The sequence below is a fragment of the Acartia tonsa genome, chromosome 6 (assembly GCF_053477335.1).
Source record: "Acartia tonsa isolate MP-2025a chromosome 6, ASM5347733v1, whole genome shotgun sequence".
NCBI classification, from domain to species: Eukaryota; Metazoa; Arthropoda; class Copepoda; order Calanoida; family Acartiidae; genus Acartia; species Acartia tonsa.
In genome coordinates this window covers 13,943,116-13,970,979 of record NC_137265.1, presented here as the reverse complement: position 1 = coordinate 13,970,979, position 27,864 = coordinate 13,943,116, and the positions used below count along the sequence as shown (strand labels likewise).

The window sequence follows — 27,864 nt, the reverse complement described above, 5'->3', positions numbered from 1 at the left end:
GAATTGCCACATTTTCATACAATGAATAGGTAAAGTTGGAAAAAGTATTACAGTTTAAGGCCAGGGATAATGGGACTTTTTTTAAATATATCTTTCTATTTTATTGACATTCATGGATCTTAAGGGATAAGACAATCGAGGATAAATTTTATTTTATTCCCTACTTTATACCTTTTTTTAGATTATTAGATGGTTATAAAGTTTTAAGATTCAGTACCCAAAGTTTTTAAGCCCACGAATGAGAGAGCTTGTCTATAAAACTTTGGGTACCAAATAAATATCAGAGCTATTGTTATTAACAAATGAAAAAAAATTAATGTTAGGTATTATTTGGATATTAAACAAGGTTTATTCAGATGAAAATGCCTGTTTTGCTATTAATCATACGAGTGTATTCTCTTTAAATTACATTAGTGTCAAAATTTTAATATTTATTACCCACCTCTGGATATTTATAGCTAGGATATATGTAGTATACACAACAAGGATGATAATATCTATAGAGGTGGAGCTTGTTTATTTATTTAATATTTATTACCCACCTCTGGATATTTATAGCTAGGATACAGTAAACACAATAAGGATGATCATCAACATCGCTGCTAACAATGTGTGTTAGATTAAGGGTTTATATTTCCATCATGAAAAAGGGAATGTGATTCTGACAAACAACTCTAAATGTAAATTTCTTCACAACCCCCTTCACTTTTTTCTCCCCATTCTTACCAACTTCCCTTCAGTTACACCAAAAAACAAGTTTTACGCCAACTCGACGCCAACAAATAATTAATTTTTGGTAATTTTAAATGGAAGTCATTGGCTGAATAGCAGCCCTTGTATTAACATATATCTGTAATAATACAATTATATTTATTACAAACTAGGGTTGTGCTCTTTGCCCAAATCCTTTACCACATCTCCTCCTGGTTGAACGATCTGACCAATAAATGATGTCCATGTTAGCAACCTAAATTAACGACAATTTTTCCCCTGTCATAATATCCACATATATTCTATATCCATTATTACACTCTTTGTTTCAGGAAACAAATGAAGGAGACAGCCAAATCTGGGAGAAGTGGATTCCTAAGTACTGTACGGAAAACTATGCTCATCAGACGTATGGCCAGTCAGCCTAGTAATGATAACAGCTAAGACAGGGATATTAAGGGATAGGACAATGATGTTAGTTGCAAAGTTTGAACTCTTTTACCAAAAAAATAATATAAAGTATCCAAAGTTTTTGAGCCATAGAATAAATAACACAGTTATATCAGTATAATTTACAGCCCAATGTCACCTCCCTCCTTATAACTTTAACCTGAAACAGATTTAATGAACTTCCAGATAAAAGAACGACAATAAAAGGGTTAGTTATCAAAACTTTTTATTTTATCATTTTTTTTTAAATTTCTCATGTGTGGAGGAGACATTGGACTGTAAAATAAAACTGGTTCCCAAAGTTTCCCTAAAGAGAAATTGTACTTTTGTTAATTATCATAGGAATGTATATCAATTTATCGTTCATTGTTGTCTTATCCCTTAAGATCTCTGTAAAGTCCTATTTGTGACTTCAAATTAATCAAAATAATTATTACTCATCGAAAAAAAATATAAATCTACATGTAAATTTATTATATTGACAAAATTTCTAATAAATTTATTCTTTCATTAATTGGAAAATCAGCTTTCTGATAATCAAAATTCAGCAATTTTTGTATTCGTTAATTTCTTTTTCAGTATAGCTTCGAAACCGATTAATATCCGCTGTATTAGAACCGGTTATAAGCCAGTCAAATTTCAAATTATCTAAGGCTTTCTTTGAACATATACATGTTAAAATAAATGTTGTTTTAGATGTTAGATTTTATTAAGAAATTAAATTTTTTAAGGAGTGTTATATGTTTTTCTAATAAGTAGCGACGATTTTTTTATAAAATGAGAAAAAAATAATGTGTCTAATTCAGGGAGGGAGTGGTCACTGGACTGTAAAGTGTAAATTATACTAACTTTAGGTTATAAAAGCACGATTTCTTATTTTAAGACTTTTGCTAATTCTTGATTGGGTTGTAAAAACTAACAGTGTACAAACTTTTTCTCCATTAATCTTAAACTAATTGTGTTCATCGTAATTAAATTATAGGTCAAAAATAAGACACTTTTTGGCAACATTGACAGAACATGTAAAAATATTAGAGTAGCTACGATCAGGGAGTAAGGGAGGGGACAATGGATCGAATATTCAATTTTTAAGAGTCTCAGACTTTAGGTACTGGCTTAAAGGGAATGTGCAAGTGCAAGAAGTGGCATTTAAAATCTAGGAACATGGGTTGAACAGGTTCCCCGGAGATTTTTCTAGTAATTAATTACAGAATGGTTACTGGTAATCTAATTTTCAAATGAATGCTTTTTTTTATTTATAGTTTTCAAAATTTTATTAACACACCCTTTACAATTTCCTTCACATTTTCTAGATAAATCTGGATTTCATGGCCTGTAAGCGAAAACTCTTAAATTGAATTAATTGCCCATTTTCCCCTCCCTTACTCCCTGAGGTACGATACTAAATATCAAATAAATAAAAACAATACTTATAATTAATCTTTCTGTGATAATAAAGCATTTTATTCTTTTTATTACTAATAATAGTTTATATAATGTTAAAATTTTATTATTATAATTATATCATGTTGACTCAATGATTGTTTAGATTCATTCAATAATAAATAAATTATTATAGTGTTTTTCCTTCTTTTTAAAAATTAATCATTTAAAAACAATTTTCTGTCACATTGTGTGGGGCTTTTTATTAATATCAAAATTAAAAAGTCTGGCGAATTTTATTCTGAAGATTATAAAACCAAACACTAAGTACAATTACGAGAAGACAAACGAACATTTTGTATCAACTAGTAACTAGTAAAAAAGAAGGAAATTTAATTAATAATTTAGTAATTACAGGTTACATGATTCAAAATTTAAAATATCGTAAATTTATGTTAAATATTAAAGGAACATTGCAAGTAAAACAACGTTTTAATTGCTGAAGACCCAATACCCCAAATTTGAAGCCTTCAGCTTCAATAACAAAAAAGTTCTAGGCATTTCAAAATTACACTTTATCTACAATGTAAATTTTGAAAGATTTCCATTGCTTATAAAAGAAATTACAATATTAAATAATAACCTTATCTTTGTCAGAAACTTAGATTGCCGGTAACACACCCTATTTTACAACAAAAACACCACTTTTCATAGTCAAAATCTCTGAAAAAAATTTGGTTTAATTTGCGTAAAATCACAGCGGAAACAAATGAAACTAAAATGAGCTCAGCTGTGATTGGTCATCGAGCTGATTCAGCCTTCCGATTACGACGTAAGTTAAACTTAATTTTATTAACAATTTTGACTAAAAATAGGTATTTTTATTTTAAAAATATAATTAGTTACTGGCAACCTAAATTTATGACAAAAATAAGCTTATAACATGAGCATTGAAAATCTTTCAAAATTTTCATTGTACATAAAATGTCATTTTAAAATGCCAACAACTTTTTTGTTATTAAAGCTGAAGGCTTCAAATTTGAGTTATTGGATCTACTTGTGGCAGTCTTTCAGCAGTTAAAGTGTGGTATTTCTTGTAGGCTTCCCACACCCTGCCTTAACCAAATAAAGGATAAACAAAAATTACCATGAAAACGGACAATGCAGCATTCAAATAGGACCTAGTGACAAGTAGAATCCATTGAGAATGAAATCCTAGCTGTTCCTTCTTGGCAGATATTTCAGTTTTAAGATTTAAGGTGAAAATCACTAAATTTGCCTAATATACAAGGCAAATCTACCTTTGATACAGGGAGATTAGATTCAATTTTTCTGTAAATTGCGCTTAGGAGGACACTTTTTAAATCAAATAATATCTTAGTCATGTAAAATCAATGAAGCAGTTGTGATATGACTCAGATCTGGTTAACTTGTCTATGTGTCTTACTTGTTTTCTTAATAATCTTCAACATTAGAGCATAGAATTCTTTACACAATGTGTATACACTTAGAATAGAGACATCTAAAGAACACCTCTGTCAATCAGCCAATAGGATAACACTGGAAGAACAATCTGGCTATGTTTTTGGTAGAGATGTGTACAGATTTTGACTCAAAAGAGCAAAAAGGTTTTCATTTTGTTTGCATAATGAGTCAGCTATAAAAAGTTGCATATCTAAGGATAAAGCTTTGCTTGGTAAAATCATATCCTTTAAAAATGTATTTCCGCATATAAAGTAAAATATAGACAAAGGATATATAATAATATGTCAACTGTGAATATTGTATTATTGTTGTATTTCTTAGGATAGATAAATCAGATTATGGGTTCAGTTTGACCATCTAGATATATTATACTGTTTGGTACAAACCCCTCTTCCTAATCCTTGCTTATAGGGAGGCTTAGGATTTGGCAATATGTTTAGCAAGCTTGAAATCTTCAGTAAACTTAATGTAACAGACCAAAAGTTCTTGGCTTATATTCATCAACCTTAAGGAGTTAATCTTCAAAATCTCTGATTGGTACCAAACAGTTAGAACAAGGAAATAGATTTTTGGATGTCTGAAGAACTAAGATAAGAAGAATCCTTCTCCTCCATCAATAGTTATGATCATATTCCCACTCAGCACAAACCTTAGGTTCCACCAAGGCAGCAAGTTTTTATTAAGTATAAAGCTTTACAAGAGCCTAAAGCAGAAGAGAAAATGAAAGAAGAAACAATAACTTGAAGGAAACCTTACCACAACAGAGTAGTAGACATACTTTAATTCATAGTGAGTAAAGGTACATTTGGTACAAATAGAATTAGACTTCCATTATATTAAACAAATTTAATTTAGAAAAGCTTCTAAAAGAAACAGATTGATTACAAATTATCATATAGCACTTTTATATTTTAGAAATACTTCAAAACACAATATTAAATCAATGAAGCCTGGATTATAATACAGACAAGGAATGAATTAACCTGTATAATCTTATCTTAGACCAATAGATATAGTATATCTAGAAGGCCAAACTGGACCCATAATCTGTTAAACTAAACAAAATTATAACATACAAACACCAGGTTTCTTTTGTTATGTACAATCAAATCATATAATACAGCAACGAAATATTTCCACAAAATAATTTATAGAAAGCTAACTTTATCCAAAGAAATTCAATTATTCATAGTTGACATACTGTATATGTTTTATCATATGTTATCTTATGATAATACATTTTTAGAAGATATGTTTTACCCAAGCAAAGCTTTGTCCTATGAAATGCAACTATTTATAGGTGACTCATTATGCAAACAGAGTAAAAACATTTTGCCCTTTTGAGCCAAAATCTATACACATTTCTACCAATAACATAGCCAGATTGTTCTTCCAGCATTATCCTATTGGCTGATTGACAGAGGTGTTCTCTAGATGTCTCTATTCTAAGTGTATACACATTGTGTAAAGAATTCTATGCTCTAATGTTGAAGATTATTAAGAAAACAAGTAAGACACAAAGACAAGTTAACCAGATTCGAGTCAAATCACAACTGCTTCATTGATTTTACACGACTAAGATATTATTTGATGAACACCGTAATAGTGTTTGACTGATTATGACGTAACAAAAAAAATTAGCCAATGAGAGGCCACTATAAATTTTACCATTGGTCAATAACGGCCTCTCATTGGCTAATTTTTTTTTGTTACGTCATAACACTATTACTGTGTTCTTATTTGATTTAAAAAGTGATCTCATTAGCGATTTACAGAAAAAAAGTATCTAATCTCCCTGTATTAAAGGTAGATTTGGCTTGTATATTAGGCAAATTTAGTGATTTTCACCTTAAATTTTAAAATTGAAATATCTGCCAAGAAGGAACAGCTAGGATTTCATTCTCAATGGATTCTACTTGGCACTAGGTCCTATTTGAACGCTGCATTGTCCGTTTTCATGGTAATTTTTGTTTATCCTTTATTTGGTTAAGGCAGGGTGTGTTCCTTTAAGTAATTAAAAGAAAATGAAATTACAAATATGTCGCCCACAAAAATATTGATTAATAAATACCTGGAAATCGCGCAAAATCGTTTTACATATTAGTGTTTTGCTGCAAGACTGACGGGAACAAACTTTATTTTCTAGATTTACAGACATTTACAATCATAGAGTAGCTTCACTACCAAAAAACAAAGCAATTTAAACAATAATTTATTTAGATTATACAGGTAACATAATTCAAATAAAGATTTTTAAGTTACAATTTGTTATGATACTAAAAATACTAGAAGCTGTGCCCCAAGCATCTAGAGACTCTGTATTAAAATGGGTAAAAAAAAGCAGAAAGATAGCCCCCAAATCGTCTCAAGACCTAAAAGGTAAATTAGCCTAAAACCTTCCCTGTACCTATAGAAGCTTCCTTGAACTGGAGAACTCAATTTAATCAGGAATTATCGGAATCTTAAACTACAAACAAAACAAAAAACGTACTACTTTATGTAATGAATTGGGCCAAACCTTATTAAATTGTCTAGGCTAGCCTAAGAGTTGGGATCTCCTAAGTCTTATATTCCTTTACATCTAGGCAGCACAGGAAATTTTATAAGAGTTATACCTTTAATACAAATATTCGTTAATAAATATTAAGCATTGAAAAAAAAATGATCAAATTATGAATATTTTGTGACATGCATGATAATGGAATAATAGGAGTGGGGACAAAACACCTAATTTAAAAATGCCTAATTTTATAAATGTATAATGTGACAAAACACCCAATTTATAAATACCTAATTTAAAAATGTGTAATTTAAAAATGCCTAATTTTAAAAATGCCTAATGTGACAAAACACCTAAGTATAAAAATACCTGATATAAAAAAAACTAATTTTAAGCATATCTTAAAACTGTTGTTGAATATATTAAACCGGCGCCTATGCCCCCTAGAGTCCTCTAGGGGCGATTGCAGTACGGAGGGGAATTCAATTAGCCGGGGGGGGGGGGGGGGTGGTCTACGAACCCTTCCAAAATTTCAAAATATAGTTTGAAATAGAAAACTGGATGGAGGTACGAACGGACCGACCCTAATTATAGAAAAGCTTCGCCTTTAAAGATAAAATTTTATGATTAGTTTGTGGCACCTCACATGAGAAATAAATTAATTAGTAAAATCAAAGGTTGAAGGACAAAGAAAATTAATTTTAATTTTTATTGGTTTCTTCCCTAACCTAAGTAGCTGTATCGTCGCTTTCTTGAGGGGGTGATAGTTGACCATCCCCCATTTTAGTTCTAGTTTTATAAAGAAATATAAAAAAAAAACGGGGGGAGGGAGGGGGGATTTTTTCAAAGGGCGATTTCTCGTTGGAAGGTGTTGGTAACCTCCTCAAAAGCGTTATAAACCTTCCCATGACTTACGGGAAGCTTCATTGTAAAGATGAACCATATTGGTTCAATGACTAGCGAGATCCTTCAGCAAGAACAATCAGCCAATTGGATTAATGTTATCAAAATTTTAAGTATTTTAGTGAAAAAAATAGAAATTTTAGAATTAGGCATTGTAAAATTAGGCGTTTAGATAGTTTAGAATTAGGTATTTTTAAATTAGGCGTTTTTAAAATTAGACATTTTTAAAATTAGGTACTTTTAGTTCGGCATTTTTAGTTAGGCGTTTTTAAATTAGCCATTTATAAATTAGGCGTTTTTAACATTAGGTATTTTTAAACTTAGGTGTTTTTAGTTAGGCATTTTTAGTTAGGCATTTTTAAATTAGGTGTTGTCCCCACTCCGAATAATAATGTTAATAAATAACTGTCATAGGTCTTTTGGTGAATATATATATAGTTATTTATCGCTTCGTATTAATTAGGATTGTTTCACCATAATACAATAGAATACATGATTTTTTATTAAGGCTCAGAACCGGTTTTAATCCAGCGGAACCATACTTTAAATACAGTTTTATTAATTTAGGGAAAATTATTAAGAATTATGTGTATCTTCTTCCAGACAAAAATTTTCTTTCCTGAAATTAAAGACATTTTAAGATTAAAACGGTAAAGATGTAATTCGAGATATGGTGTATATAAAGTCCAAGGGAAAGGACAATGAACCACTAATTATAATGTAGATTCAAAAAGTAAAAAAGATTGGACACTTTTTTCAACTTTCCAATCAAGATTTAAAGTTTTTAGGCTAACAAATAAAGGAACATGTTTATCAAACTTTTAAGACTCATTGAAGATTAGTAACCTAGAAACCTAAACATATAAATATGCAAATGTAGCATGACCGACAAACTGACGGATCAAGTAAGTTATATACTGTATGCTTAATGGTACAGGGAATCTACACAAAAAATTTTAGTTTTTTATCTTAAATAGCAGCCGACAAAATTACATTTTCAACATGGCGTTACGGACGGGCAACTTGACTTTATATGTTATTGTTTACCTGTATGAGGTTGCTGGTCTCTCCAACCTGTTTCCCCTTAGTTTCTGGCAGTGCCACCCAGGTAAAGATCCAGAAAATGACGAGCAGGACAGCGAATGGCAGGAAGGAATACTCGTTCAACTCGGTAACTAACACGTTCGGGAACAGCAGGGAGACCTAAACAAAATTAAATTGTAGAACTTTTGCATAGGTTAGAGTTAGGAACACCATTTTTCCTTCTAGTGCCTAGGGATCTTAAAACCCAACTCCCAGCCCCTATTTTTTTTTAATAAATTGAAAATTGGGAGGGGGAAATCTTTATGCCTCTTCCTTGCTTAGGACCATTTACCCAGCGGCATTACCCAATATAATAACCTAACCTGACCTAAAGTAAAGCACAAACAAACAAAAAACTAAACCTCTCTTTCTCCTTATTAAAAATTTATTTCATTGTTTAATAAGGTATGTAATGGCTCCATGTTAACTTAACTTATCAGGGCACTGTGAAAAGGTATGACACAAACAGACAAAAAAAAAATTTATGTCAAAAGTACCATACAAATGCATTTTTTCAACAAAATTAAAAGATAGTTATTGTGGTATCCGCCGAGGATAAATGGCAGACACCGGAGTTCAATTAGATTACGGCAGTGTGACAGACGTGGACACCTGACTATAGAGAAGCTACGCTTCTCTAGCATTCACCAAATAATAATCAACATCTATTTCAGTTGTCACTTTATTGCAGGTCTAAAGGGTACTAAAGCTATATACAACAAACAATAACTACACAGATAGGAATAAATAATCATAACATAAAAGCATTATAATACATACACAATAGTCAGTTTGGGCAATAATGATCCCCCATCCCTGGAAAGGGTGGGGGGAATTAACAATACAGTTAACCATAATAAAACTTGGCAGATTCAATCATTAATTTTAGGCATAGGGAGGGGGTCGTCAGACCCCTTCCCCAGGACTCGGGGGAGGGCCATTGACCCTCCACCGAACCCCGGTCAGGGGTGCCATGGGCATGGCTCACGGTTGCCGAATACCACATTATATCGATTAGAAAATGATCTATTCCAGTATGGACTCGAAACCGATTAATATCCGCTGGATTAGAACCAGTTCTCAGCCACATTGAAAAATCATGTACAGCATCGTAAGTAACAAAACTGGTCTTAATTAATGTTTATAATACGATGCAGAAAAAACTAATACCAATAGATTAGCAGACCAGTTGACAAGAACACAAATACTAGCAGCTGCACCACGAGGTCCTAAAGTAGAAAAAAAGATTTAATCAAATGCTTTCATTAAATCTAAAAAAAAAAACTTAAAATATATACTTAATGAGTTAATACAATAAGTTTTAGCCTGGTTTTAGCATATTGGAGGTTACATCCTTAACATTTTATTAAGAACTAGTCATTCAAAACTCTAGAAAACTAGCCTAAAACCACCCCAAGGCTTCCCTAAAAAGTTATTCATTCTTTGTTTTCTTCTTATATTCTTATTTCATTTATATTAAAATACGAGAAGAAAGGTGTTTGAAGCTTGCTAGGTGTTTAAAGGAAAAGCACCGATTAACTGACCTTGTGTAAATAATTCTCCAGTGATCATCCAGGGAATAGAACCAGGTCCAACTGAAAACAAATTATTTTAGTGAAAAAAAAGAAGATCATGTTTGCAATAATTTTGTTCGTACAGCAAACGTGGCAATAGTTGAATGGACCATGTATAAATAAATGCATTAGTTTATATACGTTGTTTTGTCCGTGTGCCTGTAGTTCATGCTTAAAAAGGTTTTCTAGCACATTCTCTTCATTTATTTTCTTTGTTATGACAACTAGGAATCTGCTCTATAACTCACTTTGTCCATTTGCCTCTTTCTTGATTTGTGCTTCACTACTAATGGATATTGTTATTCTAGTTAAATATCACCTTCAAAGTAGGCAACAAATCCCAGAGTCTGTCAGTCTGTCTGTCTGTATGTCTGTCTGTCTGTATGTATGTATGTCTGTCTGTCTGTCTGTCTGTCTGTATGTATGTCTGTATGTCTGTATGTCTGTATGTCTGTATGTCTGTATGTCTGTATGTCTGTATGTCTGTATGTCTGTCTGTCTGTATGTCTGTCTATCTATCTGTCTGTCTGTCACTCTGTCTATCTATCTGTCAATCTGTCTATCTATCTGTCTGTCTGTCTATACGTATGTCTGTCTGTCTGTTTGTCTATGTTACCAGCAAAGAAGACAACAAATCCCAAAATAACAACAATGAGGAATATTTTAGCACCATCAGAATCAAAGTTGTCTGTCTGTCTGTCTGTCTGTCTGTCCGTCTGTCTGTCTGTCTGTCTGTCTGTCTGGCTGTCTGTCTGTCTGTCTGTCTGTCTGTCTGTCTGTCCGTCTGTCTGTCTGTCTGTCTAACTATGTTACCTGCAAAGAAGACAACAAATCCCAGAGTGACAACAATGAGGAATATTTTAGCACCATCAGAATCAAGATTGTCTTTCTGTCTGTTTGTCTGTCTGTCTGTCTGTCTGTCTGTCTGTCTGTCTGTCTGTCTGTCTGTCTGTCTAACTATGTTACCTGCAAAGAAGACAACAAATCCCAGAGTGACAACAATGAGGAATATCTTAGCCCCATCAGAATCAAGATTGGCTGCCACAACTAAAAATAAAATCATACAAAATATCAATTTCCAAAATGACAAGTCAAGCACTTTTGTTTGAAATAAATTATATATTACCATTTAACAATAAAACGACATACAAACTTTTTTGAAGAAAAGCTTTACATTTGAAATTAAAAAGTGTTTAAACTTACCTATGAGAACCGCCATTATGGCCATACCAGCCAAACCAGTCAAATGCAGAATACGTCTTCCCAACCTTTATATTAAGAAAAGACGTTATTTATGATTTCTATTTTAATTTTCCACGTATGTATTTATCTATCTATCCAACTAATGATCTACCTTTCCATAAGAGGAACCGTAGAGATGGCCATAGCTCAAACTATCTACCTACCTTTCTATCTTAGTATCTACCTATCCAACTATCTATCCACCTATCTATTTTACCATCTATCTACCTGTCCATAAGAGGACTTGTAACAAGAGTCATAGAAACCAGTGGCGTGCGAAGCACTTTGTCTAGGGGGGGGGCATTTTGAAGATTTTGTAAAATTTTGCCCCCCCCCCCCCTAAAACAAAGTGCCCCGGGGGGGCACTTGGCTTTAGGGGGGGGCATTTTGATTATATATAATAATTTTAAATAAGGGCGTTTTAAGGGGTGGGATTATTTGATTATGGGCCTTCTAGTTCTTATCCCTTCTTCCCCATCCCTATTTCCCATTTATATCCCACATCTCTTCACCCCCCACCCCATCTCTTCTCCCCACCCTGCAATGACCGAAGGGAAGGGAGCTTGAAAGCATCTTTGAAAAAAATACAGAAGATAAAAACACTCATTTTGGAAATAATTTACCAAAAATTAACCGAATATGTAAAACTGATTTTAAATATTTCTTTATTGTATGAAAACAAGGATGACAACATCTTTAAGTAGCAAAGCACAAAAAATTATTAATAAGAATACAGACAAGTAGATTTAAAGAGCATCTGTTGAAATAAATATATATTTTAGGTAGAAAAAGTCACAAATCCTTTTTCCTGTATGTTGTGTGATGACAGTCAAAGTAAATTACATACTGGATGCTCGAAACAGCGAGAAATTTTATTTTTTTTAATATTATAAAAAAATTATCGTACCATAAAAACCAAAGATATAAAGAACTATGTAAAAAATTACTTGTCCTTTCATCTACAGATATAAAAATATCTTAGAAATATGGAAAACTTTGGGGTATAGTCTCATTTGTGGCAACGCCTCTTAAGGGGCATATTGTCGTATTTTCATAGTAGCTTTCAATAGGTTATTCTAGGTTAAGTTAGGTCAGGTGATTCCCCCACAGGGGTAGGCAATTGGCCCCGCAGGAGCTATAAATAGGTGAAAAGCTACTGTTAAAATACGACAAAATGCACCTTAAGAGACAATGTCACAAAAGAGACTATACCCAAAATTTAAAAGATACAAAAATAGCCAAAAACGTCCTGAAAAGCAGTCTGACCTCCATGAATTTTTAATAGTTAATTATATTCCATAATGATGGGAATGTTAACATTAAGTTTTAGCCTTCTATCTTTAATTGCAGATGAAAAAATCACATTTCCCCTTAGTACTGACAGCCATAGTGAATTATAGAGAAGCTAAAAAATAATATCAACATATCCTACCCTCTTTAAATGGCACTTTAAAATTCTGTTAATTTTTGATTAAGTGGTGTTTCCAAAGAATTTATAAGGGCGGTGCGTGAAGCGCACCTAAAAATATTTACTCCCCCTTTGAACTAAAATTAATTAAAGACAATAAGAGTGGCGTATTTTATCAAGTTAGGAATATAGAATGTAGTTAGTTTTAAGGGTTTTTAATAAAAATTGCCATAAAAAAAACATGTCTTTTTGTAGGGGTAGGTACACAAAAAAATGATAAACTTATCCTGAAAATAAAATGACATCATATATAGTTATTCATTTAGACAGACATACAGTGTTGAGAAAAAGGCTTAGATAAAAATCAACGCTGTTTCTTTTTTATATAAAATAACTTTTTGATTAAATATTTGTTGTTTACGCATGTTTTTATAGAAATAAAAACAAAATATACAATGTGATAAAAAGCAGAAACCATTTGGAAGGGCACAAAGCGCAAATTTTTTTCTTCAAATATGCAGGGAGGGAGGGGTTTTGGGGCTATTTATTACACTAGTCCCCAATATTTCATAAAAAATTTTCTTATTCGTTGGCTCAACAACTTTGGGGACTTTAATGGAATTTTAATTGGTTGGTTAATTAAGTCTAGTTTCCATACATTTCATCTACTAATTGTAATCTATATAAGGGGTAATTTTGTGTATCATCATTGGGGATGTACAAAAGTTTATATTATACAAAATAAAATACTTCCTATTACCTGGTTTGTTATGTTCAGTGAAAAAAGATTATAACCTAATTTCTACACTAATTAAAAATTTGGTAGGGTTAAATGAATAATAACTGTCTGTTTGGCGCGAAGCGCCAAAATTTTTTTTTTTTGAGTATTTCTTGATCTTTTTTTTGGAAACTGGGATAGTTTTGCTTTTTGTAGGGTAGGGGGCAAAAAGGGGCATTTTTGTTGACCAGGGGGGGGGGCAAAATGGGGCATTTTTCAACATTTAGGGGGGGGCAGGGGGGCGGTGGCTAGGGGGGGCAGGGGGGGGCGTTTTGGTCGTTAGGGGGGGGCGATTGCCCCAAATGCCCCCTTCGGTTCGCACGCCACTGATAGAAACCATAATAGCTCCAACTAAACTTATCTATCTATATATCCAAGTATCTAACTAACTATCTACCTGTCCATAAGAGGAATTGGAACAAGAGTCATATAAACCATGATAGCTCTAACTATACTTATCTATCTATATATCTAACTATCTAACTGTCCATAAGAGGAACTGTAACAAGAGTCATATAAACCATGATAACTCCGACTATCTGCCGTTAATCTATCTATCTTACTAACTATATACCTCTCAATTAGAGAAACCATAAAAGCTCCAACTATCTATCTATCTAAATATCTTAGTATCTGTAGTATGTATCTATTTATCTATCTATCGAACATCTAACAATCTACCTGTCCATAAGAGGAACTGTAACAAGAGTCATAGAAACCATAATAGCTCCAACTATACTTATCTATCTATATATCCAACTATCTAACTATCTACCTGTCCATAAGAGGAACTGTAACAAGAGTCATAGAAACCATAATAGCTCCAACTATACTTATCTATCTATATATCCAACTATCTATCTATCTACCTGTCCATAAGAGGAACTGTAACAAGAGTCATAGAAACCATAATAGCTCCAACTATCTACCTATCTATCTTAATATCTAACTATCTATCTACTTGTCCATAAGAGAAACTGTAACAAGAGTCATAGAAACCATAGTAGCTCCAACTATCTACCTATCTATATATCCAACTATCTATCTATCTATCCAACTATCTACCGTCCATAAGAGAAACTGTAAGAAGAGTCATAGAAACCATAATAGCTCCAACTATCTACCTATCTATTTATCCAACTATCAAACTACCTACCTGTCCATAAGAGGAACCGTAACAACATGATACCTTTAGCTATCTACCTATATTGTTTCTCTATCTATCTATCTTAGTAGCTATAGTATGTATCTATCTACCTACCTATCCAACTATCTATCTACTTGTCCATGAGAGGAACTGTAATATAAGAGTCATATAAACCATGATAACTCCAACTATCTGCTGTTAATCTATCTACCTGTCAATTAGAGAAACCATAAAAGCTCCAACTATTTATCTACAGGGTGAGTCAGAAAAAACTGAGTTTTCCGATTTTCTGATACAACCAGTAGGAATATGGAAAAAACAATTATAGGTTCTTGTTCTCTTTAAAAATATACATTAAACTTAGAAAAGGTGTTTTTGAATATCTCTGAAAACAACGGCGCTTTTTAGAGCATAAAGATTTCAAAAAGTGTGTGTGATGACTTTTTCGGCCATTATTTTGTACTTTTTAGGTAGATTTATGAATAATAAAAAATGTCTACCATTATAAAAAGATAACCAAACATATTTTTTTATTATTAAAATTTGTATTCAACAGATCGTAAATATTTAACATCTTAAAAATACATTTATTTAAATTAAGTTATCACATTATAAATCAAACATTTTGTTGTAATCTATTGTTAAGATTTAATACTCCATGAACGGAAAACCAGCTCATTACCGGAAATATTTCATCTTGTTACCTAAATTCTTACCCCCTCCCCCTGAATTTCCTCTATATTTGGTGCAAGACTGGATTTAATCTCCAAAATCTCCGCCCCCTTTTGACAAATGATACTTGTGTGTTATAATTCATCATAATAACTTCATTTAAATAGGGTAGGGTTTCTAAAAGGCATTTTCATTTTAAAAATTGAAACCTTGATAACTTTTTTATCTTAAGAGATTTTTTTGTCAAATAAAAAGGTTTTTTTTTCTTTTTACTATAAGCTACGTTATTATAGAAGATTCTTTTAAACCACATGCATCACAATCAAGAAATATGAAAAAATGACAAATTGCAGTATTCTAAAAATGCTTTTCTGAGGAGCCAAAAAGCATTTCACCTTTAAAACTTATTAAAGTACTTTTCTTAGACCTTTTTCTAAATAAATATTAAAATTTTAAGATTTTTTTTATACAAAATAGATGAGTTATTTTAATTTTTCTTGATCAACATTTTTCACACAAGGCATTTTATGACACCATACACCTATCATAGAGGCCGCATTTTAAGAGATAATGAAAAACACCTTTTACAAGTTTGATGTGCTTTTGTACAGAGAACAAGGATATATAATCATTTTTTCTGTATTCCTTCTGGTTGTTTCTGAAAATCGAAAAACTCAGTTTTTTCTGACTCACTCTTTATATAAATATCTTAGTATCTGTAGTATGTATCTATTTATCTATCTATCTATCTACCTGTCCATAAGAGGAACTGTAACAAGAGTCATAGAAACCATGATAGCTCCAACTCCAAGATTGGCATACTAAATAAAATACATAAAGACAATTTAACCATTTCAGGGATATAAAGGGATGAGACAAATGATAGATTAATGTACAGGGTTTTTTATTGCTCCTTCTGTAGATTATTGGTTGAAAAATTTGGACATAACTAGTTTTTAAACTATTGTATCCAAAATCAACTCCCTTCTTGATATGACCGCATTGAATATATACAAGTTTTAGAGTTGGTACTTTGACTGTCTTTTTACTTATTTTTAATAGCAAAGCTTCTCTATAATTCACTTTGTCTGTCAGTCAGTCCTGAAGTTCTCGCGAAGATTCCCTATACCAATATACCAGTTTATAATTTACTTTGTCTGTCGAACTAACTGTCATGCTTACAGATATAAATATAAAAAATCTAGAATTTAAGGTTTCGTGATTACCTTGGCTTGTGAAGTTTCAATTCCAGCAGATTCAAAAAAGTTGACAGCATAGTAGAAAATGGCATTTATACCTAAAAATCAATAGAATATTAATTTGTTGGTGCTTTAACTAAATAAGAGGAGAAAAATTGAAAATAAGAGGGGAAGGGGTATTTTTTCATATGCATAACCCCGTTGGGGGCCCTAACCATGCATGGCATCCCAGAACCAAATATAACAAGGCCTAAAACGAAAAACTACCCCTCCTTCTTATTTTGTTTTTAAAACTTTGCATGTTGAAGAAAAATCAAGACAAAAATTCTACATTTTAAACAAAACGTGGCGTACACTATCAAATGCTCTCTGTTAGTCAAAGTTTGTAACTTAGATTTTATTCACTTGCTTCGTCATCAAATAATGCTTAGTTGCTATTAATGGATTTAGAATACTTGAATATTGTGATATGGGAATTTTTGTCGTCAATTTGGGTTGCTATTATAGTTCTCAGATATTGGTCAATACCTTAGCTTCCTCATTGTCAGGGTTAGAGATAATGTAAAGTCATAATGAGTGTATAGTTATACATATAAGCCAGCTGGGAGAAACTTTAACCAGAGAATGCGAGAATGTCTCACAATATCCAGCAAGTCTATATCCATATTGCTGTATTAATATCTTATTATCCTATTTTACAAAAATTTTAGTAAATTGAAAATGAGACCTGATAACTGCTGAGACAGATGCATCATGATACCAATAACCAGAGCTGGCATTAGACTGCGGGATCTAATTAAATAAAATAAAATTTAAATTAAGAAAAGGTGTCATTTTTAATATGCCTAACCCCTGCGGGATCTTTTTTATACCTTCGGATGTCTTTACCCTGCGGAGCTACCCAATAAAAATTACCTAACATGACCAAAGTAATATACAACCCTTTATATTTAATTCAAATTAGTTCGAATAGGCATTTAAGGGAAACCATCCTAATTTTCAAAAACTAAAGTTAACTAACACAAATTTTTTCGACTTCCTTTTCTGTATTTCTTTCTAGCAATATAATTTGCTGCCTTACGCTATTTCTTTACATTCAGTCTGTAAACAAAACAAAAACAGTGTTTAACGATTAATTTTTTACCTTAAAAGATCTAGGAGGGACATGTTTGGTTCTGTTTCAGCCTGTTTCTCGCCCTCCATCTCTTTCATTTCAAAATCAACTTCTTCATCATTACCACGGAGGCTGTACAGGCCAGCCCTAGCCTCTGTAGGCTCATCCAGGCTGATATACACATACCTAGACATATATAGATAGATATACAGTCTAGCTCTAGCCTCTGTAGGCTCATCCAGGCTGATATACACATACCTAGACATACATAGATAGATATATATATAGTCTAGCTCTAGCCTCTGTAGGCTCATCCAGGCTGATATACACATACCTAGATATATATAGATAGATAGATAGATACATAGTCTAGCTCTAGCCTCTGTAGACTCATACAGGCTTATATACGCATACCATACATATATAGGTAGTTATACAGTCTAGCTCTAGCCTCTGTAGGCTCATATAGGCTGATATACGCATACCTTAATATACATAGATAGATGGATATATAGTCTAGCTCTAGCCTCTGTAGGCTCATCTAGGCTTATATACACACTAGCGGCTACACCCCTAGCATTTATGGGATAGAGAAATAGTCTAAAACCATCACAGGACCTATGTGAAACTTGTCTAAAAAAGTGAACACAATCGGTTCAGCGGTTAGCGAGATCCTACACTACAGGTAAAATAACCTTACTTCTTTATATAATAGGATACCTAGATATACATAGATAGATAGATATATAGTCTAGCTCTAGCCTCTGGAGGCTTATATAGGCTGATATACACATAACTTAATATAGATAGATAGATAGATAGATATATAGTCTAGCTCTAGCCTCTGTTGGCTTATACAGGCTGATATACACATACCTTAATATACATAGAAAGATAAATATATAGTCTAGCTCTAGCCTCTGTTAGCTTATTCAGGCTGATATACACATACCTTAATATACATAGAAAGATAGATATATAGTCTAGCTCTAGCCTCTGTTAGCTTATACAGGCTGATATACACATACCTTAATATACATAGAAAGATAGATATATAGTCTAGCTCTAGCCTCTGTTAGCTTATACAGGCTGATATACACATACCTTAATATACATAGAAAGATAGATATATAGTCTAGCTCTAGCCTCTGTTAGCTTATACAGGCTGATATACACATACCTAGATATACATAGATAGATAGATATATAGTCTAGCTCTAGCCTCTGTTAGCTTATACAGGCTGTTATACACATACCTTAATATACATAGATAGATAGATATATAGTCTAGCTCTAGCCTCTGTTAGCTTATACAGGCTGTTATACACATACCTAGATATACATAGATAGATAGATATATAGTCTAGCTCTAGCCTCTGTTAGCTTATACAGGCTGTTATACACATACCTTAATATACATAGAAAGATAGATATATAGTCTAGCTCTAGCCTCTGTAGCCTCATCCAGACTGATATACATACACATTAATAGATATAGATAGATAGATATATAGTCTAGCTCTAGCCTCTGTAGGCTCATCCAGGCTGATATACACATACCTAGATATACATAGATAGATAGATATATAGTATAGCTCTAGCCTCTGTAGGCTCATCCAGGCTGATATACACATTTGATTTTAACTGTTTTCTAATAATTTGCTCTTATTAGCAGGGCTAGGCGGCTGCAACTAAGCCTCATATTTAAACCCGTTTGGATGTCTTGAAATGAGGGATTGTAATTTGCCATGTTGGGGTTTAGACTTCTCTAGGATTTTTAAAATTATATAAGTTAAATTTTCTAAGACTTGCAGGCGGCTGCCGAGCCCAGCTTATTATTCAGCTGAATTTAGAGTTTTAGCTTTCTTTTCTTTGAGAAACACCTTGACAGTGGAAACTAAATAAAAAACGAAATTGAAAATTCTGTCGCAAAATCCTTTAATCTTAAATCGAGTAATAAACCCCCCCCCCCCTCCCTTACTTTCCACTAAAAGATAGTATAAGGCTTCTTGGCAAACTAATTTAATCCAGGGAGGGCGGGGTCATTAGACTGTAAATAATCATGGTACCCACACATGGTATAAACACGCTTTTTCATAAGAGGAATGAATGTTTTATTGAATCAAAAAAGCAGCTTTTATAATTTCTAACCAATATAGTTTTATACTAAGAAAAGGTAATTTTGTTTATCATCATTGAAAATGTACGTTTATCATGCATTATCTTATCCCTTAACATCCCTGGGGTGTCGTATGCTCCACATGCAAAATATGGAATTTTGAACCTAATGAAAACCACTTGTGTCAAGTAAATTAAATTAAAAGCAAGCACAATTATGTGCATGAGTAGCGCAGCAATGGGAAGTTAACAATATGATTTTATTCAACATGGACAATTATGTCTATAAGTAACTTTTAAAGTTAGCAGCTTGGATAAAAAAAATTTCAAAAACAAAATGTTTTAAAAATACTTACAAGGATGTGTGCCTGTCTAGAGGCCTCTAGGGGCGCATCCGCTATCAATAGACAATGAAGACTTATTACGGAAATCTTACAGGCGTTGTGAAAGAGTGACAAGCGGACGGACAAACATATTCTAGTTATAGAGTAGCTGAGCTACTAAAAAAAAATGTAAGAACCCTTGAATAGATAGATAAACTTACTTGGGTGATCTAGGGCAGAAAACAAGGATGATAACTTGTATAATAGGAGGTATAGCAGTGATTCCCAGCAGATATGGCCAGCCATCAGTATTACCCAACAACTCACTCAGTCCAAGGATCTTAAAATGAAAATAGTTTTGGTGTTTTTACTCAAAGGTCCTGTCGAACATTGCCTCCCCCCTCTCCACTGATTTTTAAAATAAAAGGAATTAATTACCTTACCTATGCGTAACCCTTGCAGGGCTTCTTAACCCTACAGGGATACTCAGAACCTTATATAATCAAACCTGACCTAAAGTAATAATTATAAGTAAACCACCCCCCTTCTTCTTTATATATAAATTATCTTATTTGTTGGCTCAAAAACTTTTGGTACATAAATTATATTGGATTTGGATTGATTGGTTTCTAACTGGTAATGTCAAAACTTTTCAATCAACCATTTTAATCTACAGAAGGGGTAATTTTATTTGTAATCAATAGGGATGAATATTAATTTATCGTCCATTGTCTTATCCCTTAAAATCCATGATTGGACTTGTGTTTTATACCTGTGAAAGAAAGATTCCAGTTGTTACAGAAAGCTGATTCAACACTCCGATTCCTCCCCTGGAATTAAATAGTTATACACTCGTTTAATAGTAAATAAACTAGTCTCAAATAAGAGGTCCCAGATGTAAAAAATATAATAAGACTTTTATTAGCTGATTTTATGTAGAGGTAATATATATAGAAAGTCTAGATGATCAATCTCTTTATTAGACCAATGGTAACACATGCAGCGTAAGGTACATTACGACCAATTTATCGGTTAGGAAGTTTACACATTTTAGTACAAAAGGGCAATTTTTATTTATTTTTAATTAGTCTAAAAAAAGTTTAATTTTGTCGATTGGTTATTGGCTATCTAGGTTAATAAATCTATTGTATAGATTGTTATTGCTTAAATATGATATTTACCTCCATTTTACTGGAGCTATTTCAGACAGGTACATAGGGGCAGCTACAGTGTATAGGCCTGAGGAAAATCCAACCAGTAATCTAGATATATATATAGGTAGATAGATAGATAGACTGATAGATAGATAGAATGTCAGACAGGTACATAAAGGCAGCTACAGTGTAGAGGCCAGAGGAAAATCCAACTAATAATCTAAATGGACAGATAGATAGATATAAATAGATAGATAGATAGATAGAATTTCAGAAAGGTACATAGGGGCAGCTACAGTGTATAGGCCAGAGGAAAATCCAACCAGTAATCTAGGTAGATAGATAGATAGGTATATAGATAGACATATAGATATATATAATTTTAGACAGATACATAGGGGCAGCTACAGTGTATAGGCCAGAGGAAAATCCAACCAGTAATCTAGGTAGAAAGATAGATAGAAATAATCTCAGACAGGTACATAGGGGCAGCTACAGTGTATAGGCCAGCCAGAGGAAAATCCTACCAGTAATCTAGGTAGATAGATAGATAGAAATAATTTCAGACAGGTACATAGGAGCAGCTACAGTGTAGAGGCCAGAGGAAAATCCAACCAGTAATCTAGGTAGATAGATAGACAGATAGAAATAATTTCAGAAAGGTACATAGGGGCAGCTACAGTGTTGAGGCCAGAGGAAAATCCAACCAGTAATCTAGAGAGATAGATAGATAGGTAAATAGATAGACAGATTGATAAGATAGAATTTCAGACAGGTACATAGGGGCAGCTAAAGTGTATAGGCCTGAGGAAAATCCAACCAATAATCTAGATAGATAGATAAATATAAATAGATAGAGATAGATAGACGCCAGTAAGCCTCAGGGAAATCAACCTTTTACAATTTTAAAAATAATTACATTAAAACATTATAATATTAATACAAGTTTTATTAGATCATGACTTCGGCCCCTTGGCACCAACAAACCTTGAATTAATCTTATAATTTTACTATCCGCGGTAAGCTGTCTGTTTATATTTTAGCCATCCAAACAATGTTTGCGAGAATCATTAAAGCTTAATGGATATATATCTGAGAACTCGATCATAATATGACTTTGTATTCTCCTTCATAAAATTCGCCAAAAATGGCGGAGCTATGAACGTATTAACTGAAAAAGGCGCTAACTAAAAACTTACAATATTTGAATCAGATTAAATTAGCAATAGAACAAGCATTACCTTTGTAAATACAATAAAAGTCTTCTTCAATTTTATTATTTTAGAATTATGAATTTTAAAAAAGTACAAATCAGCTAAGAATTGTTATTTTTCCGTAGATGTCTTAATCATTATTTCAAAATAAAAAAAAATTATTTGAGTCCCCTAGCGGCCATTTTAAAAACTACATATAATAAAAAATTTCAATGGTTTTTATGGTTTTATAATAAAGGATTTTTAAAGAAAGTGTTTAGTCTAACACAGATTTAACATTCAAGGCATTGGCATTTTGTAGTGCGGCTACTCTAAAAATCCCTATACTAAAGTAACAGGGTGTCTGTTTGTGTGTCTGTACCGAAGGATCTCGCTAACCGCTGAACCGATCGGGTTCTCCTTAACAGGGTAGCTTCTCATAGGACCCGGGAAGGTTTATAACTATTTTGGGGGAGGGTACCACCACCCTCCAAAGAGAATTAAAAATGTCGATAAAAATTTAAATATTTGAGAGACTTGATCGAAACATAAAGAGGTATAATAGAATTTGAAAGCAATAAAGAGGTATCGTATAGACTTGAACAAAAAAAACATTTAAAGTGACACTAGAGGCCTCTAGGGGCGTAGCCGCTAGTAATAATTAAACTACATAAAATACGTTTTCATGAAGGTTACATTTAATTAGAAGGACAGAAAGATAGTTAAATATCAGGAAATAGATAGAAAATAGATATGACGTAGAAGGTTGGACAAATAGATAGATAAGATTAAAGTCAGTTAGTCGTATAAGACAGTTAGATAGATCTATTTTACCTAACCCCTGTGGGATTCATTTACCTAGCAACTAGAAGAACTTCCCAAGAGTCGAATGGTTGAGACAGGGCACTGAATAAACCTCCAAGAAATCCAATCAATGCACTCAAAATTAATCCTCTATTTCAAAATAAATGATTTTATTTTGTGATACTGATAATGTAATATTAATCGATATATTATTACTTGGATGTTGAACCATATTTTTATGTACTCTGATAAAGTGATGCTCTCGCAGCTGGCTAAAATGACGATAACCCCTATAACGATAACACATCCAATATACATTGTAATAATAGAAGTTGTATAATTCTAAATATATATAAAGACAAATTGTTTAGAAGTGAAATATATTTTTAAGGTCCCTAAATTCTTGATTAAAAGCAGTGGCGTGCGAACCGAAGGGGGCACTTGGGGCAATCGCCCCCCATAGCGCCCAAAACGCCCCCCCCCCCTCCTCTGTTTCCCCTTAGCCAACGCCCCCCCTGCCCCCCCCCCCCAAATGTTGAAAAATGCCCCTTTTTGCCCCCCCCCCCTGGTGAACAAAAATGCCCCATTTTACCCCCTCCCATCTCCATAAAGCAAAACTGTTCCAATGTTTCCAAAAGATCAAGAATAACCTAAAAATATTTTGACGCTTCGGGCCAATTATAAACTTATTATTCAATTAATCATACCATATTTGGAAATTCCCAATAATGACCAATAACTTTTTTAACTAGTGATTTTCTCCGCTTCTATAAGAGATAGATGGCAACTTTTTGACAACATTCCTATAATCAAGGAGCATAACCAACTATAAATTATAACTTATATTAGGGATTAGGGGCACTTTGTTTTAGGGGGGGCAAAATTTTGCAAACTGTTTAAAATGCCCCCCCCCCCTAGACAAAGTGCTTCACACGCCACTGATTAAAAGATGTTTATTGTTATTCAAGAAATGTTGTTTATTCTAGCAGGGATCTTAAGGGGGGTTACGACTATGGTCAAAAAATGTATAAAAATCCCCAGTCATGTCGAACAAAATTACTCCTTTTCTAGATTATTTGTTAAAAAGTTTTGACACTACTAGTTCAAAAATTAGGATATTTTAGTCAATGAATAAGATAACGTATTACTAAAACTTTGGGTACCAATCTAAGTCCCTCCCTCCTTGAATTATAGAGAAAAGATATATATAAAAAAATTTAATTACATTAAATTGAAAATCATTTCCTTTTGCGTCCAATTTTCTCTGTAATTGTTCCTCCTAAAATCAAAAGTTTTGATACATTTTAATAATATGTTTTGGATTAACATTGTATAAATGTAAGGGATAATGAGAAAGGACTATAAATTGAAATATATCACCAATTAAGATTAATGAAATTACACATTCTGCAGAAAAAAAATTATTAATTAAAAAGTTTGCAGACTAATCAGGATTTAATTAAAGTACTAAAAAATTGCCAAACTACCTAAAGAGAGGGCTAATTTTGAAACTTTGAATATTAGCCAGCGTAATTTAAAATCCATTATCCCCCCTCTCTCTGATAAAAGTTACATTTCTAATATTCTTAAATTAAATTTCAATGACAATTAAAATTACCACTTCTATAGAATAAATTATAGGTTAAAAAAATGATCCATTCTAGTTCGGATCCAACATTTAATAAAAAATACCCAAAGTTTTTAACCAACAAATAAGATAACTTTATTTTTAAAAATTGGGTACCAGTGTAATTTATAGTCCAATGTCCCCTCCCTCCCTGACCTATAAAAGACATACCTGAGAGGGCCCCAATCATACCACCAACCACAAAAACAGACACAATGATGGAGAAGAGTAGATTTACTTGGTCCTCATTCAATATTATGTCATAGTGAACCTAAAACAAAATCCTACATATATATATAAAACTAACAGGATGTCTCTATTTGTGTGTGTCTGTCTGTAGATTAAGATCTCGCTAACAACGTAACAGACAACAAATTAACTTGGTCCTCTTCAATATAATGTCATAGTGAACCTAAAACAAAATCCTATTTACATACATATACAGTGTGTTTTTTTTTATGAGAACTTTTTGTAAGCAATTTTACCCCACTTATAGTTATCAGAATTTAATGATTAATGGCTTATTTTCTTCGTTTTTTAATGCAATTAATAGAACAAAAAAATATTTCAGTTTTTATTTAAAAAGTACAGTAAAATCTATAATTCAAAACTTAGGTGTGAACATTTAAAAATGGTTTTAGCGCATTGTTCTTATGCCTAAATATTCTACCCTTTGCAAGAAAAAAATTGGATTTTCTGTAGTCAACTTTGGGGGGCCAGTACTCCCTCCCTGGTTGAGATATGACCTTCAAAATTTGATATGTTCTAGTACATGTCCCTAATAGTATCTGTATACATTTTTAGCTCTATATCTCAACTTTGAAGTGTTTAGCAGCCATACTTGCAAAAGGTTGAATATTTGAGCATAAGAAAAATGCGCTAAAACCATTTTTAGATGTTCACACCTAAGTTTTGAATTTTAGATTTTACTGTTCATTTAAGTAAAAACTGAAATATTTTTTTTTGTTGTTCTATTAATTGCATTAAAAAACGCAGAAAATAAGCCATTAATCATAAAATTCTGATAACTATAAGTGGGGTAAAATTGCTTTCAAAAAAGTTCTCATAAAAAAAACACACTGTATAAAGTAACAGAATGTCTTGCTGTCTATATGTGTGTCAGTTTGGGTTAACCACTGGACCGATATCGTTCCTCTTTATCGTGAATCTTCTCATAGGTCCCAGGAATGTTTTTTAACTGTTTTTGGGAAGGGTATATTCACCCTCTTAAGATAAATCTCCCTGGAAAAAAAATCCTTTCCTCCCCTCCCTCCAAAAAAAAATACTGTTTCTTTTTAAAACTTTTACGATTGGATGTATGTACATATGTAATATGTATGTAAAAAAAATATTATTAAATATTTTTGTTAAGAGCCAAAAAAATACTAATTACTCAGAGCAATTAATTTCTCTCCATAGATAATTATTTTAAGCAATTACTTTGACAATTACTTGGTCATGGTCGAGCTTTTAATCCAAGAATATTATAAGACTACATTAACATATATATATTAAGATATATAAGTTTTCCGGAATTTTAAAGTTAGGGGGAGATTTGAAATCTGCATCAAATTTTGATGATTTTTTATAAAATTCGTTTTTTTATAATTCTTTATCTAAAAGCGGAAATGCATTTTAAGTTAATAAATTTTGGCATCTGTGATTGGTGGATTTAAAAAATCTGCGCTCTGATTGGATGGCGTACATCATTCAACCAATTAGAGCGCAGGTAGTTTAAAATCCACCTATCCTATTGGTCAAAATTAATTAACTTAAAATGCATTTCCGCTTTCAGATAAAGAATTATACAAAAAACGAATTTTATAAAAAATGCTTAAGATTTGATGCAGATTTCAAATCTCCCCCTAACATTAAAATTCCGGAAAACTTATATATCTTAATATATATATCATCTATACATAAAATTATAACTTTGCGCAAGGTTCTTTTAAAAATTGTGTACATATTAATAAAAATTATTGAAATTAAACTCTACCTTATGTGATTGTGCTACAAAAGCTTTGACAGATTTCTCGGGGGCATTGATAACTCCTAAATTAAAACAAAACAGTCAATAAATGTAGAAAGTCTAGATCTCCAATTTCATAATTGGACAATTAGTAAAACAGTGTAGAAACAATCCGACCACATTATTGGTCAGAAAGTGATCATAGCAGACATACTTTCTAGTTAATTTAGTAAATACTAGTGGCCTCTATTGGTCTTGGTGTAGGGGAGGGGGTGTTGGTATTTTTTCCAAGGGTGATTTATCTTGGGAGGATGGTGGTACCCTCCCCCATAATATTTCTAAACCTCCATGAACAATTGAACATACAATTCATTGAACATACGAAAAGCTACACTATAAAGGAAAACCATATCGGTCCGGCGGTAAGCGAGATCCTTTTGTACAGACAGACACACTCACATACATCCTGTTACTTTAGTATATAGGATTGTACCTGTATTAAATCCAAAGTAGAACATGCCAGTGACGGCGCCAAGGATGGCCAGCACCAAAACTGTTGTCAAAGCCATTTTTTTATTCAATACTTATTTCTTTTTTTACAAATACTTTTTAGGTCTCAAAATAGATAATATAATTATAATTTACTTGTCATATTTCTGAAAAATTATTTAAACATTTACAAGAAGTCAAAAAGAACAAAATTAAAGTAAAATAAAGTATACATAAGGCAGTGATTTAAAGGGATAAGACAATTGACAATTAATAGATAAACATCCGAAATGATAATAAAAAAAGAGTCACCTCTTATGTAAATAAAAATTATTGGTTGAAAACTTTGGATACTTTTAGCATGAATTCAAGATTAAATTTAAGCATCCAAAGGTTTTAATCCAATCAATGAGATAAACTTTGGATACCAGTCTAATTTACAGTCCAATGTCTCCTCCCTGCCTGACAAAGTGAAAAATGCAACTGATAACATGGGGGACTGCCATTTACACATCCAGCAAATTTACAGTGGATGTGT

The 27,864-nt window shown here is 32.4% G+C and overlaps 2 protein-coding genes across 5 annotated transcripts in view; one reads left to right on the top strand and one right to left on the bottom strand.

Moving 5' to 3' along the window:
- The window catches only part of LOC145321917 (uncharacterized), a 98,143-nt gene extending 96,853 nt beyond the window's left edge, over positions 1-1,290 (top strand). For all 3 annotated transcript variants that reach the window (XM_080163580.1, XM_080163581.1, XM_080163579.1), the window contains one exon: positions 1,044-1,290. In XM_080163580.1, the coding sequence (XP_080019706.1) occupies positions 1,044-1,155 (112 nt within the window). In that variant the 3' untranslated portion in view covers positions 1,156-1,290. The remainder of the gene's footprint in view (positions 1-1,043) is intronic.
- A 6,629-nt stretch (positions 1,291-7,919) lies between these two features.
- On the bottom strand, positions 7,920-27,520 carry LOC145321916 (glucose transporter type 1-like). 2 transcript variants are annotated; one of them, XM_080163578.1, is made up of 19 exons: positions 27,331-27,520; positions 26,865-26,920; positions 25,040-25,139; positions 24,489-24,520; positions 23,300-23,393; positions 21,523-21,578; positions 21,272-21,300; positions 20,863-20,920; positions 20,312-20,430; positions 17,680-17,835; positions 17,263-17,327; positions 16,563-16,633; positions 16,090-16,157; positions 11,293-11,357; positions 11,056-11,136; positions 10,060-10,110; positions 9,686-9,744; positions 8,480-8,635; positions 7,920-8,051 (listed from the first exon to the last, which is right to left on the bottom strand). In XM_080163578.1, the coding sequence occupies exons 1-19, from the start codon at positions 27,404-27,406 to the stop codon at positions 8,016-8,018; spliced, it is 1,428 nt and encodes a 475-aa protein (XP_080019704.1). In that variant the 5' UTR covers positions 27,407-27,520; the 3' UTR covers positions 7,920-8,015. The 2 variants fall into 2 exon arrangements, with proteins under 2 accessions (XP_080019704.1, XP_080019703.1); XM_080163577.1 differs by lacking the exon at positions 21,523-21,578 and having other exon boundaries at positions 21,272-21,352; positions 23,296-23,393; positions 27,331-27,519.
- Positions 27,521-27,864: the final 344 nt, after the last annotated feature.

What these genes read in the sequence shown, in the direction of transcription:
- LOC145321916 (XM_080163578.1), bottom strand. Translation starts at nt 27,406, where the DNA reads ATGGCTTTGACAACAGTTTTGGTGCTGGCCATCCTTGGCGCCGTCACT. An exon ending in ACAGTTCCTCTTATGGACAG is followed by an intron (nt 11,358 to 16,089) that starts GTAGATAGATAG and finishes CTTAATATAAAG; the next exon opens with GTTGGGAAGACGTATTCTGC. An exon ending in ATTTGTTGTCTTCTTTGCAG is followed by an intron (nt 10,111 to 11,055) that starts GTAACATAGTTA and finishes ATTTGTTTTCAG; the next exon opens with TTGGACCTGGTTCTATTCCC.